General features: G+C 46.5%; 2 protein-coding genes across 4 annotated transcripts in view; both read right to left on the bottom strand.

Moving 5' to 3' along the window:
• Positions 1-8422, bottom strand: part of LOC121641527 (DENN domain-containing protein 4B-like) — a 60881-nt gene extending 52459 nt beyond the window's left edge. Inside the window, exon 1 of one of the 3 annotated variants that reach the window (XM_041987713.1) lies at positions 8275-8422. Coding sequence is in view for 2 of the 3 variants with exons in the window: in XM_041987712.1 (XP_041843646.1) it covers positions 1587-1615 (29 nt within the window). In the remaining variant the exon portion in view is untranslated. Of the gene's footprint in view, positions 1-1586; positions 1845-8274 lie in introns of those variants that run through there. The other 2 variants (XM_041987712.1, XM_041987711.1) reach the window with 2 other exon arrangements.
• A 4343-nt stretch (positions 8423-12765) lies between these two features.
• The window catches only part of LOC121641533 (CREB-regulated transcription coactivator 2), a 45957-nt gene continuing 39782 nt past the window's right edge, over positions 12766-18940 (bottom strand). Inside the window, exons 15-17 of the mRNA XM_041987730.1 lie at positions 18527-18598; positions 14645-14846; positions 12766-14269 (exon numbers count right to left, since the gene is read on the bottom strand). Coding sequence (XP_041843664.1) covers positions 14079-14269; positions 14645-14846; positions 18527-18598 — 465 coding nt within the window. The 3' untranslated portion in view covers positions 12766-14078. The remainder of the gene's footprint in view (positions 14270-14644; positions 14847-18526; positions 18599-18940) is intronic.

Raw genomic sequence — 18940 nt, 5'->3', positions numbered from 1 at the left:
CCGAGACCTGGACCCGCACCGAGACCGGGACCCACACAGAGACCGGGACCCGCACCGAGACCGGGACCCACACAGAGACCGGGACCCACACAGAGACCGGGACCCGCACCGAGACCTGGACCCGCACCGAGACCGGGACCCACACAGAGACCGGGACCCACACCCGCACCGAGACCGGGACCCACACCGAGACCGGGTCCCGCACCGAGACCGGGTCCCACACAGAGACCGGGACCCACACCGAGACCTCGACCCACACCGAGACCTGGACCCGCACCGAGACCGGGACCCGCACCGAGACCGGGTCCCACACAGAGACCGGGACCCGCACCGAGACCGGGTCCCACACAGAGACCGGGACCCACACCGAGACCTCGACCCACACCGAGACCTGGACCCGCACCGAGACCTGGACCCGCACCGAGACCTGGACCCACACCAAGACCTGGACCCATACCCACACCGAGACCGGGACCCACACAGAGACCGGGACCCACACCTGCACCGAGACCTGGACCCGCACCGAGACCGGGACCCACACCGAGACCGGGACCCAAGCCATGACACCCACAGCAAGAAAGAAATTATAAAAATAACTTAACAATTAATTAATTACAATATATTTTATAGGCTTTAATAATTTTACATAATAATGTACATTTAATACATAACGATATAAATGGTAGTTTACAGCTGTGTTGTCATATATATATTTTTCATATATATTTTGTCAGTGTTGTGTCTGAACGAGTTCGTTGAACCATGGTTCATGAACTGGTTCATCTTCTGGGTGAAGGTGAACTGAACCGTCTGTATTTCTGCCTGATGAACAGCAGATTTCCATGGAGCAAAACCCCGGCTAAAACACATCATAAACAGGCCTTAATATATCGGTGAAAACACCAAATCTGGTAGTCTGGTTCCTACCTCGGCCCGGTTCCCACCTCAGCCTGGTTCCTGCCTCAGCCTGGTTCCCACCTCAGCCTGGTTCCTACCTCAGCCCGGTTCCCGCCTCAGATAGTATTTAAGTATATATAAATAAATTATTTTTTTTAATTTAACAACCAATCATAATATCTATAAAATAAATGTCTAATAATAATAAATAAATATAAATAAATGACCAATAATAAAAGTCTGGAGCTGTGTGCTGCAGGGAGGTACCAGACAGACCCCCCACCGCCCCCAGTCTGCAGCTGACCTGCTGAAAGTGGAGGAGCTGCAGCCTCCTGGAGCAGATTTAAATATCTGGAGTCTAAATTTAGAGCGTCCGGCAGCACCGGGGGGACGGAGAGGACGCGGTCAGACTCCATAATTACTCCAGCAGCGATGATGCAGCAAACATGACGTGAACAACAGCCAGAGCTCAGTCATATTATTTTCATATTCGGGCCGAGGTCAGACCTGCTAACCCGGCAACGTTCAGCCATGCCGTGGTTTCCATGGAGGCTCCTTCTGGCTCGTCGGCAGCGTTTAAAACATTAAAAACCATCCAAAGCTCAAACACGTTCCTGGTTTTATACGTCCTGAGTAAAACATTATACTTCTCACTGTTTCCATAGCTGGCTGTTACATTTTCCACCCACCTCTTCTTCTCGTCTCCCCTGTCAGACATGAGTCCAGGCTCCTCCAGCTTTACCTGCGGAGGTGGAGGGTCTTCCTGGTTCTACGGAAGAGCAGCAGCTGGCCCACGTCCGAGCTTTTAAACCCAAACAACAGATCCCTCATCGTGTCCAACGTCTGCTGCTTTTTACTGGAAGGGACGTGGTTTTCCTTCAGGTGAGAACATTAACGTGTTCTGTGTTCCAGGTGAATTTACTCTGACATGTTGATTCTGACTCGTCTGGAGTAATCTCAGGTCGCAGCTTCCCGTAGAGACCAGGAGTAAACATACAAACAGATCGAAACAGATCGAGTCATGAGGAGGTGAGAGGATCTGCTACGACCACCTCAGCTAGTAAAGCTGAACCGAGGACCGGTGTCATAGGACATCCTGGAACTGGATATCTATGTGTGGACTCAGGTCAAGGTGGCAACTGAAGATTTCAGAGGATCAGCAATAAACTGGAGGACAGAGGAAAACAGATTTCTGCAGAAGAAGAAGGGAGGAGCACCAATCAGAGCTTAGAAGAGTAAAAACATGAAGAGCCCTGCAGACAGGCGACGGTCAGACTTCCCAGCTCTCAGCTATCTGACGTGTTTTAACTTCAAATATTCTCCCACAGATGGAGGCTGAGGGTGGAGGACGACGCTGGCCAACATGGCCGAGGGCGCCTCACACACTCCACACTACAGCGAGGTCAACAATAACACCACCACAGCCAGCCAATAGGAAGGCAGCCCAGGGTCAGAGGTCAGAAAATACCAGCCTCTTCTCACGCTGACGTCTCCCTCATCCTGCAGTCACTCACTACAACATGGATTCATCCGCTGCTGAAAGTAGTCCATGTAGACCAAGGAGGTCCTGTCTGGTCCCCCAGGTACCCGGTGCTGCAGGTTTTAGATTTTTCCGGCTTCATCACATTTAATTTACATTTAAAGATCATAACAGAATTTTCCAGAACTTTTTAATTTGGAGCAGGAAGCATCTAAAACCTGCAGGACTGCGTCCCGCTCTGCTGGGAATCAATGAGTCATGGTGGACCCAGACCGACCAGGCCTCTACGTCCACCTGGTTCATGGTGGACCCAGACCGACCAGGCCTCTACGTCCACCTGGTTCATGGTGGACCCAGACCGACTGGCCTCTATGTCCCAGAAGATGACTAGAACTGGTGAACGTCGGGTTTTGTACCAACGCCGGGTTTTGTACCAACGCCGGGTTTTGTACCAACGTCGGGTTTTGTACCAACGTCTGGTTTTGTACCAACGCCGGGTTTTGTACCAACGTCGGGTTTTGTACCAACGCCGGGTTATGTACCAACGCCGGGTTATGTACCAACGCCGGGTTTTGTACCAACGCCGGGTTTTGTACCAACGTCGGGTTATGTACCAACGCCGGGTTTTGTACCAACGCCGGGTTATGTACCAACGCCGGGTTTTGTACCAACGCCGGGTTTTGTACCAACGCCGGGTTATGTACCAACGCCGGGTTTTGTACCAACGCCGGGTTATGTACCAACGCCGGGTTATGTACCAACGCCGGGTTTTGTACCAACGCCGGGTTATGTACCAACGCCGGGTTTTGTACCAACGTCGGGTTTTGTACCAACGCCGGGTTTTGTACCAACGCCGGGTTTTGTCCATCAGACAGAAATTCCTGAAGAGTTCCTGTTCCAGTGTTTATGGAAGTTCTGATTTAATCTTTTCAGAGATGTTTTTCTTTCTTCTAGAAAAATAAAAGAAGAAATGAGTTCTTGTTGAGGGGAAATTCAGAGTGATGAGAAATCCTGTTACATAACTGCGTGCACACCCTTCAGGAAACATGTGTGACACAACGCAGTGTCAGGGATGCTCGGCCAAACAGGACAACCCTGCATGTTGCATAACGTCCTGCGCTCAGATGGAGGCAGTGAACGCAGCGCTGCAGGAATGCTGTAGAGCAAGTCTTCAGGAGAAACTCTGGATCTATCTGTTGATGTCAGTTCCCCCCTCACCACTAGAACACACGCTACCACTGCCCCAGTGCATGCTGGGAAACGCTCCGGTCCATACGTCCAACCAAGTTTACAACACCAGTTTGCTTCTAGGGAAGAAAAATATTCATGTTTATTTTTATCCCACGTGTAGATAAGTTGAACTCTCGCATTCACCTGACAGCTGGTCATGTGTGAACCAGAAGAGGAGATGCGGAGTCACGGAGGGAGGACGGGGAGGTCAGCTGCAGCACCAGCCAGCTCAGACTTCATCATCTACCTGTAAAAACCTGCAGCTTCCCCCCGTTTCTAACAGGAAGTCGTCACATCTGATCTCAGATCAGATCTGTTGGTGCAGAAAAATGTCTCCATGCTGCAGCCGAGTCCAAATTCAACTTTCATTCTCTCACCGTTTACCAACAATATTCCCAAGAATCAGACCCGTCACACCAGAACAGAGGTCCTCCTCACAGTTTATCCTCGTCCTCATCCTTGTTTCTTTCAAGCAAAACAAGAATAATTAATAAATAAATGACACAAATTATAAAGATAATAAAAAATTAAAACAGCCCATCTTCATAAAAAAAAAAAAAAGTAATTAAGATAAACAAAGTAAATAATTCCTTTTTTATATTAAAAAAATATAAATACAAGAGTTGGTCTTCCTCAGATCAGCGAGTGTCTTCGCTCTGCAGCGACTCGTTCCAGGCGAGACGCGACACGTCCTGATGCCTCAGTTTTCCTGCTGATGATCGCCAACATAAACATGCTGCAGCGTTCCCCTGAACTCACCACATTCCCAGCAGCCTCTGCTCAAACCTCCAGGTCACATGACCCGCAGGAAGACGAGTCCTAACCAGGTCACATGACCCGCAGGAAGACGGACTCTCACCAGGTCACATAACCCGTAGGAAGACGAGTCCTAACCAGGTCACATAACCCGCAGGAAGACGAGTCCTAACCAGGTCACATGACCCATAGGAAAATGAGTCCTAACCAGGTCACATGACCGCAAGGAAGACAGGTCCTAACCAGGTCACATGACCCGCAGGAAGATGGGCTCTCACCAGGTCACATGACCCGCAGGAAGACGAATCTTAACCAGGTCACATAACCCGCAGGAAGACGGACTCTCACCAGGTCACATGACCCGCAGGAAGACGGACTCTCACCAGGTCACATGACCCGCAAGAAGACGGGCTCTCACTAGGTCACATGACCTGCAGGAAGACGAGTCCTAACCAGGTCACATGACATGCAGGAAGACGAGTCCTAACCAGGTCACATAACCCGCAGGAAGACGAGTCTTAACCAGGTCACATGACCGCAAGGAAGACAGGTCCTAACCAGGTCACATGACCGCAAGGAAGACAGGTCCTAACCAGGTCACATGACCGCAAGAAGACAGGCTCTCACCAGGTCACATGACCCGCAAGAAGACGGGCTCTCACCAGGTCACATGACCCGCAGGAAGACGAGTCCTAACCAGGTCACATGACCCGCAGGAAGACAGGCTCTCACCAGATCACATGACCTGCAGGAAGTCGGGCCCTAACCAGGTCACATAACCCGCAAGAAGACGAGTCCTAACCAGGTCACATGACCCGCAGGAAGACGAGTCCTAACCAGGTCACATGACCGCAAGGAAGACAGGTCCTAACCAGGTCACATGACCCGCAGGAAGACGGGTCCTAACCAGGTCACATGACCCACAGGAAGACGAGTCCTAACAAGGTCACATAACCCGCACGAAGACGGGCTCTCACCAGGTCACATGACCCGCAGGAAGACGAGTCCTAACCAGGTCACATAACCCGCAGGAAGACGGGCTCTCACCAGGTCACATGACCCGCAGGAAGACGAGTCCTAACCAGGTCACATGACCCGCAGGAAGACAGGTCCTAACCAGGTCACATGACCCGCAGGAAGACGAGTCCTAACAAGGTCACATGACCCGCAGGAAGACAGGCTCTCACCAGATCACATGACCCGCAGGAAGACGAGTCCTAACCAGGTCACATGACCCGCAGGAAGTCGGGCCCTAACCAGGTCACATGACCCGCAGGAAGACGAGTCCTAACCAGGTCACATGACCCGCAGGAAGACGAGTCCTAACCAGGTCACATGACCCGCAGGAAGACGAGTCCTAACAAGGTCACATAACCCGCAGGAAGACGGGCTCTCACCAGGTCACATGACCCGCAGGAAGACGAGTCCTAACCAGGTCACATAACCCGCAGGAAGACGGGCTCTCACCAGGTCACATGACCCGCAGGAAGACGAGTCCTAACCAGGTCACATGACCCGCAGGAAGACAGGTCCTAACCAGGTCACATGACCCGCAGGAAGATGAGTCCTAACAAGGTCACATGACCAGCAGGAAGACGGGCTCTCACCAGATCACATGACCCGCAGGAAGTCGGGCCCTAACCAGGTCACATGACCCGCAGGAAGACGAGTCCTAACCAGGTCACATGACCGCAAGGAAGACGAGTCCTAACCAGGTCACATGACCCGCAGGAAGACGGGTCCTAACCAGGTCACATGACCCGCAGGAAGACGGGCTCTCACCAGGTCACATGACCCGCAGGAAGACGGGTCCTAACCAGGTCACATGACCCGCAGGAAGACGAGTCTTAACCAGGTCACATGACCCGCAGGAAGACGAGTTCTAATCAGGTCACATGACCGCAAGGAAGGCTGGTCCTAACCAGGTCACATGACCCGCAGGAAGTAGAAAACAAGGCTCAATTTCCACCTAACTTTTAGAGTGTTTTCACGGACACCAATCAGAACAACGTTATGATCCAAATGATTGAATCAGATCCACTGATTGGTTTGTTTACATCAGGGGTGTTAGACATACGGCCTGGGGGCCAAAATGAGCCCTCCAGAGGGTCCAACCTGGTCCACAGGATGAATTTAGTGAATATGAAAATGCTATAGAAGATATTAACTCTAACAATTTAATAAAAGTAACTAATATTTAAATAAAAGTAACTTTTTATTATTTTCTGTTATGTATGTGTTTATTTACTTCTGAGCCCGTCTGGAATTTCCCGCTGGGGATGAATCAAGGTCTAGCTAACCTGTCTTATCTCTTATCTCGTAATCTCTAATGTTTCCAGGTTTCATGTTTTCTGTTTAAACGTAAAACGCTTCCAGGCAGGAGGAGAACTGGTTCCATCTTTTCCATCTTTCTGACTTCAGTTTGTATGATGAGTTGAGTCAGTTCAGCTGCTCAGGATTACTGCACACACATGGAAATGTACACGTATGTACATTTAAAATAACTTCTAGATCTGGAAAAGTTATTGAAATCCTGGATTTTTTCCTTCCAGATACCTGGAATTCAATGTTTCTTAATGAAAACCCCAGTTTAGATGAAGCATCTTATTCCCATCAGGATTTTAATCTGAATACTTTATGTCCATGTAAACATGTAAACAAGCATCTGTTTGCTTCAGATTATAAGCACCACCCCCATCCCACCATCTGAGCCAATAACAAGGAGCAGCAGCTTTTCAGAAATAGTAAAAACTGGGTCAGAACCAGGACCTGGTTCAGAACCAGAACTGGAACAGCTGGTGGAAGGACATAGTTGGAGAATTTGGAAAAGCTGGGAATTCTGAGATGAAGCTGGGACACTAAGATCTGGTTGTTTCTACATGTCACAGCTGTAACATGGTCTAGATATTTTAGTATGGTTTTAAAAAAACACCATCCACAGTTTGGTCACATGACACGAATACAGACTTCCTGTAAGAACCACAGCGAGTAAAACTAAAAGTCATGTTGGAGGTGGAAGCAGATCATCTTTAACTGATCCAGAGTAGAATCCACTCCGTGTAGTAATCTGATTACTCCTGCTGGATCCAGCCATGTCTGAATCTATAACAGCATGACAGAAAGAAGCAGCAGAGGTTTAATCAGACGTGTTCGCGTGCGTGCAGCTGCAGGAGCGGGTCTGTGGAGGCTCCTCTGAGCTGATGGAGAGCTGCACGGCAACAAACAGGCCTCAACAGCTGCTGGAGCCGTGCGACACCCCTCCCCGCCTGAGGCGGTTCCGTTATCGGACACGACTCTCCGTGGTTTCCTTTGCTGTTTACAGAAAGCTTTCATCACTTTACCCCCTGGAATCAAACCTGCGATAAAGACGACACACACCGTGGCGGATGCGCGCGCCCTGCGGCGGTTTACAACTGCACCGAACGACAGCCGCCGCAACGCTGTGGGATCCCGGCGCCCGAGGGTTCCATTACCGGACACACAGCTAAACGCGCCTCGCTGACCCAGTTCTTCAGAACCGTTCTGGTCTACGACCCACTCAAAGCCGTTCATCACGACCCGGAACAAACTGTTCTGGTCCCGAGTCAGCGGAGTAACAGAACATTCAGAGAACCAGCGAAAATATATCTATATTAAACATTTACACCTCAAAAGCTGAGGAGGCGGCTAGCTGAACTTAACTCTGAAACACGTTAAAAGCACGCGCAGAGTGGTGCGTTCACGACGCGGCTCTAACGTTTAAACGTTGAATAGAAACGACAGAGAAGCTCCGGACGGAGGTGTGTCCGATAATAGGTGTACCGTGGTTCCGTTAAACGCTTTCTGCCTTTTAACGGCGCTAGCTGAGCGGCTAACCCGGCGGCGGTGACCCGGTTCGGTTCTCCGGCGGACCGGAACTGAGGCGGCCCTACCTGCTTTTCTGAGCTGGTTTGTCCCGCGGGTTGCTGGAAGGACCATGGTCAGGTCATCTTCTCACATGTATCGTCCATGTTCGCAGGAGGCTTGAGGAGGCGCAGCGCGTCAACACCGTGGTTAGCTTCCGGTCCCATCCTCCAGAATAAAAGCATGGCAGGAAGTAGGTCAGGCCTGAAGTTTAACTGTCAAATCATTTGTCTTCTATCGTCCTCAGTTAATTATTTACTGATTACACACACACACATACATACACACACACACACACACACATATATATATATATATATATAACTACCGGCCGGTCTCACTGCTTCCATTCATGTCTAAACTACTAGAGCGTGCTGTCTTCAGTCAGGTCTCACAGTTCCTCCAAGACAACAGCCTGTTAGATCCATATCAGTCTGGCTATAGACAAGGCCGCTCTACTGAACCTGCTCTCCTGCCAGTTACTGATTCCCTACGGGTTGCCAGATCCACTGGTCAATCCTCAGTCCTTATACTGCTGGACCTGTCTGCTGCCTTTCACACGGTCAACCATCATTTACTGTTCTCCACACTCTCGGAGCTTGGCATCTCAGGATCTGTCCTCTCGTGGTTTATGTCCTACCTCACAGGGAGATCCTTCAAAGTATCTTGGTGAGGGGGCAGGTCCAGATCACATGGGCTAACAACAGGGGTGCCTCAGGGCTCGGTGCTTAGCCCTCTTCTCTTTTCACTATACACCTCCTCACTCGGTGCATCATTAGCTCTCATGGTTTCTCCTACCACTGCTATGCAGATGACACTCAGCTTTTCCTTTCTTTCCCATCTGACGACACAACATCTCAATGTGAATATCAGCATGTTGCTGATATCTCCACATGGATGAAGGATTGCCACTTTAACCTAAATCTGTCCAAGACTGAGCTTATTGTCTTTCCAGCCAATCCTTCCTTACCGCCACAGATAAGCGTGCAGCTTGACTCCATCACTCTATGTCTACATCTTCTAGCAGGAATCTTGGTGTCATGGTAGACAACCAGCTGACCTTTAAGGACCATGTTGCCTCGGTTTCCCGGTCTTGCCGATTTGCTCTCTACAACATCAGGAGGATCAGACCCTACCTGACTGAACACACGACCCAGCTCCTGGTCCAGGCTCTGGTCATTTCACTCATTGACTACTGCAACTCCTTACTGGCTGGCCTGCCTGCATGCTCAGTTAAACCTCTGCAGATGATTCAGAACGCAGCAGCACATCTGGTCTTCAACCAGCCCAAAAGAGCTCATGTCACTCCGCTGCTAATCGCTCTCCACTGGCTTCCAGTTGCAGCGCCAGTGGAACCATCTACCAAACTCCGTCCGATCCGCAGAGTCCTTATCCACTTTTAAAAGCAAGCTAAAGACTCAGTTGTTTAAGGAGCATTAAAGCATAGAAAGATTTGGCTCAACCAGGTACTGAAGAAGCTGCGTGGACTTACGGCCAAGATGATGTTTGATGAAATGTGGTCATGGATTTAAACAAAATGACTTACAAAAAACTAAAAATGTGTGCATGTGTGCCCTCACACCATTTTTTCATCTTTAATTTGCTGCGAGTTTTAATATATTTTTATATCTGAGAAAATATTTACAAACAAAAATAAAAACTTTATCATCTCAATATTTTACAAAAAAAAAAAAAAGATACACACTGCCTCTAACACTACATGACAGCACCTGGTCCACCTGGACTCCAGCCGTCTGACTACAACTTAATGATGACGTCCATCTTGTTTGAATTCATGCTTGTGTTGTTCTTACTCTCAAATGTAAGTCGCTTTGGATAAAAGCGTCTAATAAATGACCGTAGAATAGAATAGAACAGAATGTGTGTTTATTTATTCTAGTCCAGGGGTCTCCAACTTGCATCCTGAGCCACAGGCAGCTCTTCAACCCTTCTGGCTCAAGAAGAACCAAGGAGCAACATTCTGCAAGGACTGATCACTGGAAACAATGCTGGTTTACCTGTTTGCTTGATTTGTGCAGCGAAATGATCAAACAGCAAAAATGTAACAAAGACATTTCCAGAGCAATCACATCATTTGCTGAAAAATATAAGCTGGAAATGAAATCCCCAAACTGAGCTGCAGGTTTTCACAAATGGAGAATACACATAAGAATGATTAAAATATCAGAGCATCTATTCTGGTCTTAAAAAAACATAAAAGGATGTAGAAACTTAGAGATGCATCTTTCTCTGCAAAGACTGTCCAGAACAGGACAGCTGTACAGTGGTCCCTGAGGACCGGGTCTGAGGTCCCCGGTGTTTGTGTTCATTTACTGGGACAGGCGGTAAACACGGCTCTTTTATCAGTAACCGTCGCAGACCGGGAATGTTGTCCCATCAGTTTAAATCAAAGTGAGGCCTCATGGATTTACCCTGGAGTCAAACCCCTCCCAGATTCATGTTCGTCTCTGCTTCCACAGCCACACATTCATGAAGAGAAGGGAAAATACAGTCAGCCAGCAGCAGCTTTCATCTGTTTATTTTCTGGAAAATAATGTGAATATACAGTTTCTTTAAAAATCTCTCCTGTTAGCTTCTCTGCTTTGGAAACAATATTTACAGCTGAGCGTTCCCTGGTTGTTACACAGTTACAATAAGAACAGGAATGAAACCAAAGTTTTATTCAAACATGGTCAGAAGACTGAAAATAAACAAACTATCAACATTAATAATGTGAGAAATTAATATACATCAATACAAAATATTAAAAAAAAAACATGAAATATGGCCTGTAACTGATCCCCCCCCCCCCCCCACACACACACACAGGAAGCCTGGCTGGTCAACAGCTCCTCCTACAGGCCGAGTCTGGAACTGCACGTCAACTCACAACAACTTTATTGCGTAACAGCAAGATCACGCGCACACATGCACGCACACGCGCACGGACACCCCGTTTGTTTTTTGTTTTGGATGTGGACGTATTGCACGTATTGGACATGGTGGACATGGTGGACGTGTTGGACGTATTGGACATGGACGTGGTGGACATGTTGGACGTGGTGGACATGTTGGACATGGTGGATGTCTAGTCTATTGATTGGCTCACAGACCACGTGAGACGCCTGAAAGGTTGTGACTGATCGATCAATCAGAACGATTGATGAGTTGAGCTGCAGGTTATCGATCCGTCTGCAGGGCCGCTGCCCGTACCGACCAGCAGGGGGCAGCAGCCTGGCTCTGAACCCGTCTTCATCTTCCTCACACACACAGATCTAAGCTTCAGCTGATAAACGACCATAAGGACGCTGGAGCGTCTCCAGTTTCATTTTTCTGCCTTTGAGACGAAACCTGATCAAGTTTATTCCACCTGGAACATTTCCAGAACTTTCCAGGCTGCGCTGCCTTCACGTCCCCTCAGATTTCATGTTTTCATTTTGAGCCATCAGCTGTTTTGCGTTTACAGTCAGTTTAACATCTTTTAGTTTAAAGGGAGCTGCATAAACATAAAGATTCAGTCTGTGCACTTGTGTGTGCACGTGTGCGCGCACGTCTGCGTGCACGTGTGTGCACTCACACCATTTTTTCATCTTTAATTCGCTGCGAGTTTTAATATATTTTTATATCTGAGAAAATATTTACAAACAAAAATAAAAACTTTATCATCTGAATATTTTAAGAAAAATACAACAGTGGCTAAAACACGCAGCAGTGCAGCAGGCGAGAGGCGGGGCTTAGAGCTGTCAATCACAGTGACTGGGTGGAGTTGAAGAGCCATCCCACCAATAATCTCAGAGCTTTCAGATGATGTAGCAACAGAATCAGAGTTTAGACCGGATTCATCCGGAAACTGATGAAATGATGAAAAGCTACAAAGTTTCAGACCAACGATGAACTGGTTCAACTGGTTCAACTGGTTTAAAATGTCCCTGCAGGTGATGTTGGCTGGAAATGACAGAATATTCTTATCGGCTCAAAGATTAATTCAAATAAAAAGAAAAAAATGAAATAAAAGCTAAAAATGTAATAAAAAAGAAAAATTAATAAAATAAAACGAAGCTAGCATATATATATATATATATATATATATATATATATATATATGTGTGTGTGTGTGTGTGTGTGTGTGATAAATTTAATTTAAAAACTTAATTTGGATAAAACTAAAATAAACAAAAATTGAAAAAAAAAATATGTAAAAAACATTTTTTTAAACAAAAGAAGAAAAAAGAAGAAAAAAGAAAATTCAAAACAACATGAAAATAAGTGTAAAACAAAATAAAAATAAATAAAATAAAAATAAGCAGGGTAGGGCAGGGTAAGGGTAGGGTGGGGTAGGGCAGGGTAGGGCAGGGTAGGGTAGGGCAGGGTAAGGGTAGGGTGGGGTAGGGCAGGGTAAGGGTAGGGTGGGGTAGGGCAGGGTAGGGCAGGGTAGGGTAGGGCAGGGTAAGGGTAGGGTGGGGTAGGGCAGGGTAAGGGTAGGGTGGGGTAGGGCAGGGCAGGGTAAGGGTAGGGTGGGGTAGGGCAGGGTAGGGCAGGGTAGGGTAGGGCAGGGTAAGGGTAGGGTGGGGTAGGGCAGGGTAAGGGTAGGGTGGGGTAGGGTAGGGCAGGGTAAGGGTAGGGTGGGGGTGCTTCTGAAGATCTGGTGTGGGACATTTACAGCCTGCCAGAAGCTTCTGATCCATCACAAAAACAAACGCGGTGACCGGCTGCTTCAGATGGAGGAACTTGGTGGAAGAGCCCTTTAAAAGCAGACCTGAGGGGGCGGAGCTCTGTGCCGAAGGCTGGCAGGTTTCTGTGACATCACAGAGTATCTTCAACCATAAGTCAACACACACACACACACACACACACACACACACACAAACAGAGTCAGCTGCTGGTCCCTGCAGCCGGTCCATCTGCTCTGAGGAGACCAGATCAACCATAATGAAGATCTGTGATCTGGTTTCTGGCTGGATCTACTGGTTTCTGATGGTCATATGATGTTTCCACCGGAACCAGCTCCTTCAGCACGGTACAGAAGAAGTTCTGCTCAGACAGCGAGGAAGAAGAAAGTGGACCAATCAAGGGAGAGAAGTGATGTCAGGATGTGAAACAGCTGCAATCTACACTGTGACCAGCAGGTGGCAGAAACTGATCCAAACTTTAATCTCAGAGCAGCTGGAGCTCCACATGATGAGCAGAACTTCTTCAGAACCAGAACTCAGCTCCACATGATGATGATGATGAAGGAGCTGCAGGTACTGATGAAGACTTCTCAGGACTTTGTGGCTTACAGGACGAACTCTGGAACCTTCAGGACAGATCAGATGTTTGGTGGAGCAGACGGATCATGAAGACTGGCTGAACTCAGCATGGACTTAATCAGGATCTGGTCTGGGCTCAACCCGGACCTGGTCTGGAATGGCACTTTGCAGCTAGACTCTGACCCGACCCGCTGGACTGGAGGCTCAGAGCAGGAAGACCATCACAGTCTGAACTTCCTGTAGATGAGGCTGATAGACGCCATGAGCCCACACAGTCCACTTCCTGTCAACATGGCTGCCACGTGGAAACGGGGAACGGTCCGACAGGATGCTTCGGGGGCTTCGTGCACATCAGCGTGTATAAAGCTTTTCCAAGTGCTGCTGGTTTTTTCCATAAAGCCGAGGCCACATTGACTCCTGGGACATAGCATCTTCATCAGCATGCAGAAAGACTCGGGCAAGCAGCAGGTCCTGGACTTCTAGACGAGCCGAGGAGCAGAAGCGTTGGGTTCTGGTTGTGCAAAATCCTCCTCAGCTCCAAGCAGGCGGCCAGCCGTTTGGCAGTTTCCACCGAGCTTGAGGGGTCACTTGAGCCGGTCGGACCGGAAGGAGTCCTCTACCGCCGGGTCAGCGAGCATCAGGTCTCCTTCTAGCATGTCCAGAGACAGCGGGTCGATCCTGAGTGGGTCATCCAGGGTGAAGGGGTCCATCTCAAAGCCAGGGACGTGGGACAGAGCGCTGGTTATCTCCTTGGACAGGCCCGTCTGGAAGTCACCTGCAGGGAAGAAGCAGTGGCGTCAGAGCTGGACACAGGTCGAACTAGGACGGAGACAGTGGTCAGGCCACATATTCAGGCCAACAGAGAACTTAATGCACGTCGTCGATCTGCTGACAGACTTTGGATCATGTTGTGTCCGGATGCCGATTCTGGACTCTGGTCTGAGTTTCTTTTCAGTCTGATGAAACTCCTTGAATGATCTTCACAGCCACGTTCTGGATGGAGGCAGACTGGATCAGATATGAGATCTGATCCAGTCTGCCTCAGTCCCGCAAATCCAGAGTTCAGAATCATCATCAAGACACAAATAGATCCATAGAAGTTTCTGGAGATTTCTTGATAAACAGACAGAACATAAGGGTTTCATATGACCTGTGAGGATGATATTGGGCACATTGTGGCGTCTGTCTCCGCTGCTGTAGTTCTGGTTCTGGTTGTTGAGCAGCTGCTGGTTCCCGGGGTCCGGCAGCTCCAGGGGCCCCACGCTGTCAGAGAGAGGATTGTTGTCGGTGCTGCTGTAGCTCAGACCGCCGTGGTTCAGTGACAGCCCGTCAGCCGGGTTCTCAGGCGGAAACTAGAAAAGTTGCAGAGGGGCGGAGTTAAAGGCTTCTGACACGACCGGGTTCTAACGGGCTCTGAGATTACAGCTACAATAAAATGAGGTTACAGCTACGATGAAATTGCAGTCCAGCAGAACCGCCACAGCTCCTGATAAGCCCCACCTACCTTCAGGTTTGAAAATTAAACATCTGTTAGGTGGATGTTAGAGCCCTCCTGGTTCAGACTGAACAAAACCAATTTTTTCATCTGCATCTTTAAATGATCTTAAAGCATCAAAAGATTAGTAAGTATACTCCTTAATACTCCATGAGATCCAGTGTGGGGTTCCCCAAGGACCAGTTCCAGGCCCACTTCTTTTTAATGTGTCCATGTTGCCTCTTGGGGACGTCATGAGGAGACACGGCATTGATTCCACAGCTATGCTGATGATACGCAGCTTTACATCGCCGTGTCTCCTGATGACCTGGAGCCAGTTAACGTCCTTTTAAACTGGATTTTACATATAAAGTCATGGATGGCAGAGAACTTCTTACAGCTCAACCTGGACAAAACTGACGTTTAATTTATCTATCCTGAAGACAAGAGAGATCATTTTACCTAAACTATTTCATTCAATCCCTCCAAGTGTGGGAGAAATCTGGGTGTCTTTTGGCTCAGAGCTGGATTTTATTCCACTCATCAGAAACGTCATAAAAACAGGATTTTACCATCTTTATAACATTTATAACAATTTATTAATTGGATTAAACTATTCTATACATTACCACAAGCTGCAGTACTCATAAATGGAACAATATCTGAGACATTCTCGCTTGAAAGAGGCACTAAAGAGGGATGTCCTTTGTCCCCTCTACTGTTCGCCTTAATAATCGAACCTCTTGCAGAGGCTATAAGATTAAATGATCAGGTTAAAGGCATTCAAACAAATCACAGCACACACAAGATATCATTATATGCAGATGATGTACTTTTATTTCTGAAAAACCCAACTAAATCAATTCCGCCCTTAGTCAGTATAATTGAAGAGTTTGGTAAATTCTCCGGATATAAAATTAACTATGAAAAATCGTTCGTCCTACCACTTGGAGAAAAAACAAATAACTTAATTAACTACCACCCATTTAAAGTAAAAAGTAATATCAAATATCTTGCCTTTTTTTCTGCCCTGATCTCTCAAAATTAATTAAAAATAATCTATTACCTATTATAGCAAAAATAAAAATTGATCTCTCAAGATGGACTAATCTCTCACTATCTTTGATTGATCGTATAGCAATTATTAAAAAGAAAGTCCTCCCACGCCTATTGTATCCCTTACAAATGCTACCCGCATACATACCCTTAAAAATCTTCGAAACTATACACGGTGCTATAGGTGCATTTGTTTGGAACAATGGGCGTCCGAGAATGGAATTACAAAAACTTCAGCTACCTATAAAAAAGGGTGGACTTGCAATCCCTAATCTAAAATTCTATCACTGGGCTTCTCAACTAAAATCTGTGTTAGAATGGGTAAAAAAAAGTCAGTTTTGCTTTCCAGATCTAGAAAGTATAGATATGGATAACAGTCACCTAGAGCACTTCCCGTTTATATGTTTTACGAATATAAAAACTCAATTTAGTAATAATTATATAATTAAAAATATATACAAAACTCTTACTGCCGTACGCCAACATTTCTGTCTCAACCAATATTCATTTTTAGGACCTATTGCGAACAATCCTGATTTTCATCAAACATGTACTGATGCTGGATTTAAGGAATGGCAAACAGCTGGTATAAAAAAAATATCAGATCTATATTTAGATGACAGAATAAAGTCCTTTCAACAACTACAAAATGAATTTAATCTCCCACGAACTCAGTTTTTCCGATATCTACAAATAAGAAGTTATTTAAACTCCATTCCATATTACCAAACGGGGGTAAGAAAATAAATGTTTTAGATGATCTGTTACTAAGAACAATTGCAGTAAAAAGAAAAATAATCACTCATATATATGATCATTTTATAGTAAATAACAATATCTGCATAAATATTAAACAAAGCTGGGAAAAAGACTTTGGGTCTCAACTGGATGACCAGATATGGAGTAAAGTACTGATAAATGCAAGACATATTACAAGATCTAATAAATCCTATGAAACACAATATAAAATTATTAATAAACTGCATGTGACTCCTGTAATTCGGAGTAAGTATGATAATACATGTACCAAAATATGTCAAAAATGTCAAAAAGAAACAGGAACTTACTTTCACCTAATATGGTCATGCCCTATCATCACCTCATTCTGGTCTTCAGTCCTTGTGGAAATTGAGAAATATACTGGTGTTAAACTGCCAATGGACCCTAAGTACTGTATTCTTGGTCTGCCGATCAAAGAAACAAAGCTACTGTCTATAATGTTGTACGTCGCTCGTCTATCTATACTTCATGTCTGGATAAAAGACCATCCTCCTACATTATCTCTGTGGCGTGAAAAACTGATGGCACTATTACCATATGAACGACTGTACAGTGTACTGGATGCATCTATGGACAACTTTGTAAAAGACTGGTCACCCCTGAGTGTGTATCTTCCAGAACTCAGCAGCAGAGTTCTGACGAGGACCAGAGGGACCACATCACACCAGCTTTAAATGGCTGCATCGGCTCCCCGTGGGTTTCAGGATGATCTTAAGCTTCTTTAAGTCATTTATAAATGTCTCAATGGTCTTGGACCTTCTTATTTATCAGATCTGCTTTTAGATTATGAGCCCACGCGGACTCGGAGGTCCTCTGGTACCGGCCTCTTAGCTTAGAACTAAAACCTATGGCGAGACCTCGTTCCATCGCCACGGTCCTGGTCTATGGACCAGCCTGCCAGGGAGCCTCAGGGCTGCAGACTGTTCATGTTTTTAAAGAGGTTAAGACCTTTCTTGTTAGCTCAACTTTTAACTAAATTCTATTTGATCTTTATTTAATTCACATCTTATTTTTATGTTATTTTATTACTTTTTAACCTTATTATTATATGAAGTCCTTTATGTCTATTTATTTAGTTAACTCCAGTGTTTTCCTCATGTGAATCCTTTGCGCCGGGAGCTTTAGCTGTTCAGTCTGGGGTCTGTTGCTACAGTATTCACACGTGAACAGGTGGCTGGGGGTCCTGCACCGCAGCCCTACAGCTGTGCTGTAGACTCTGACCTGCCCTGATCTGGGTGGCTGAGGTGGCGACCTCTGTGGACGTGGGTGGGCTGGCTCCTGGTGTGATTGGATCCTCAGGACGTTTCCTCACCTCACAGCAGCCTCAAGTCAGACATTTATTTTTTTTAATGTCTTTAATCAGGCAGTTCATGTTTGTGTTGAAAGGGGGGGGGGGGTAACTGCTGTGTTTGTGCATGTGTGTGGACTCCTGTGTGACTGTGTGTGTGAGATAATAATGAGTGTGTTTTTAAATTGCTTTCTAAATAAAAGTGATTTGATTTGAAACATCCTGCAAATAAACAAACACTATGATGTCTCAGGGACAGTAAACACATCGTCCATGCACTGAAAGAGCTGCAGGAAATTCAGAGAAAGTGTTTCTGGGGAAGCAAAAAAGTGACGGACAGACCAGGTGATGCTCATAAACAAAACACTCAAACATGTTGTGACATCCTTGATTACATCACAGGACTGGCTTCAGGTATGTGATGTCATAAGTACCTGCTGGTTGGATTTTCCTGCCAGCTGCAGACTCAGGTACGGGTCATCCAGCAGGGAGCTGAACAAGGCATCCTGGGAAAACAAACAGCTCCTGTTAGATGAAGGAGGACAGATCTGTCTCCTCTAAGGTCCAAATGAAAAACTGTCCTATGGTTAGGATCAGGAAAAAGAACCATGGACTCGATGCTGAATCTGAACACAAAAGACATGCAGGATATTTCAGGGATTATTTAACAGAAATGAATAAAGTCTGCCAGGAAACGAAAGGAGAAATGATCAGGGTTTCAATCACTGTATTTAGAAGATGTAAGAAGAAGAAAAGGTGAAAGGAAAGAGAAAAAAGGAGGAAGTGAAAAAAAGTTAGTTATCCTCTGAGGAAGTCTCTGACGCTGTAGCTTTATTTTCTTCTTTCTT

Source organism: Melanotaenia boesemani, chromosome 6, assembly GCF_017639745.1.
Source record: "Melanotaenia boesemani isolate fMelBoe1 chromosome 6, fMelBoe1.pri, whole genome shotgun sequence".
Taxonomy (NCBI): domain Eukaryota; kingdom Metazoa; phylum Chordata; class Actinopteri; order Atheriniformes; family Melanotaeniidae; genus Melanotaenia; species Melanotaenia boesemani.
The sequence above is the reverse complement of the archived record's forward strand: the minus strand, read 5'-3'. Positions and strand labels throughout refer to the sequence as shown.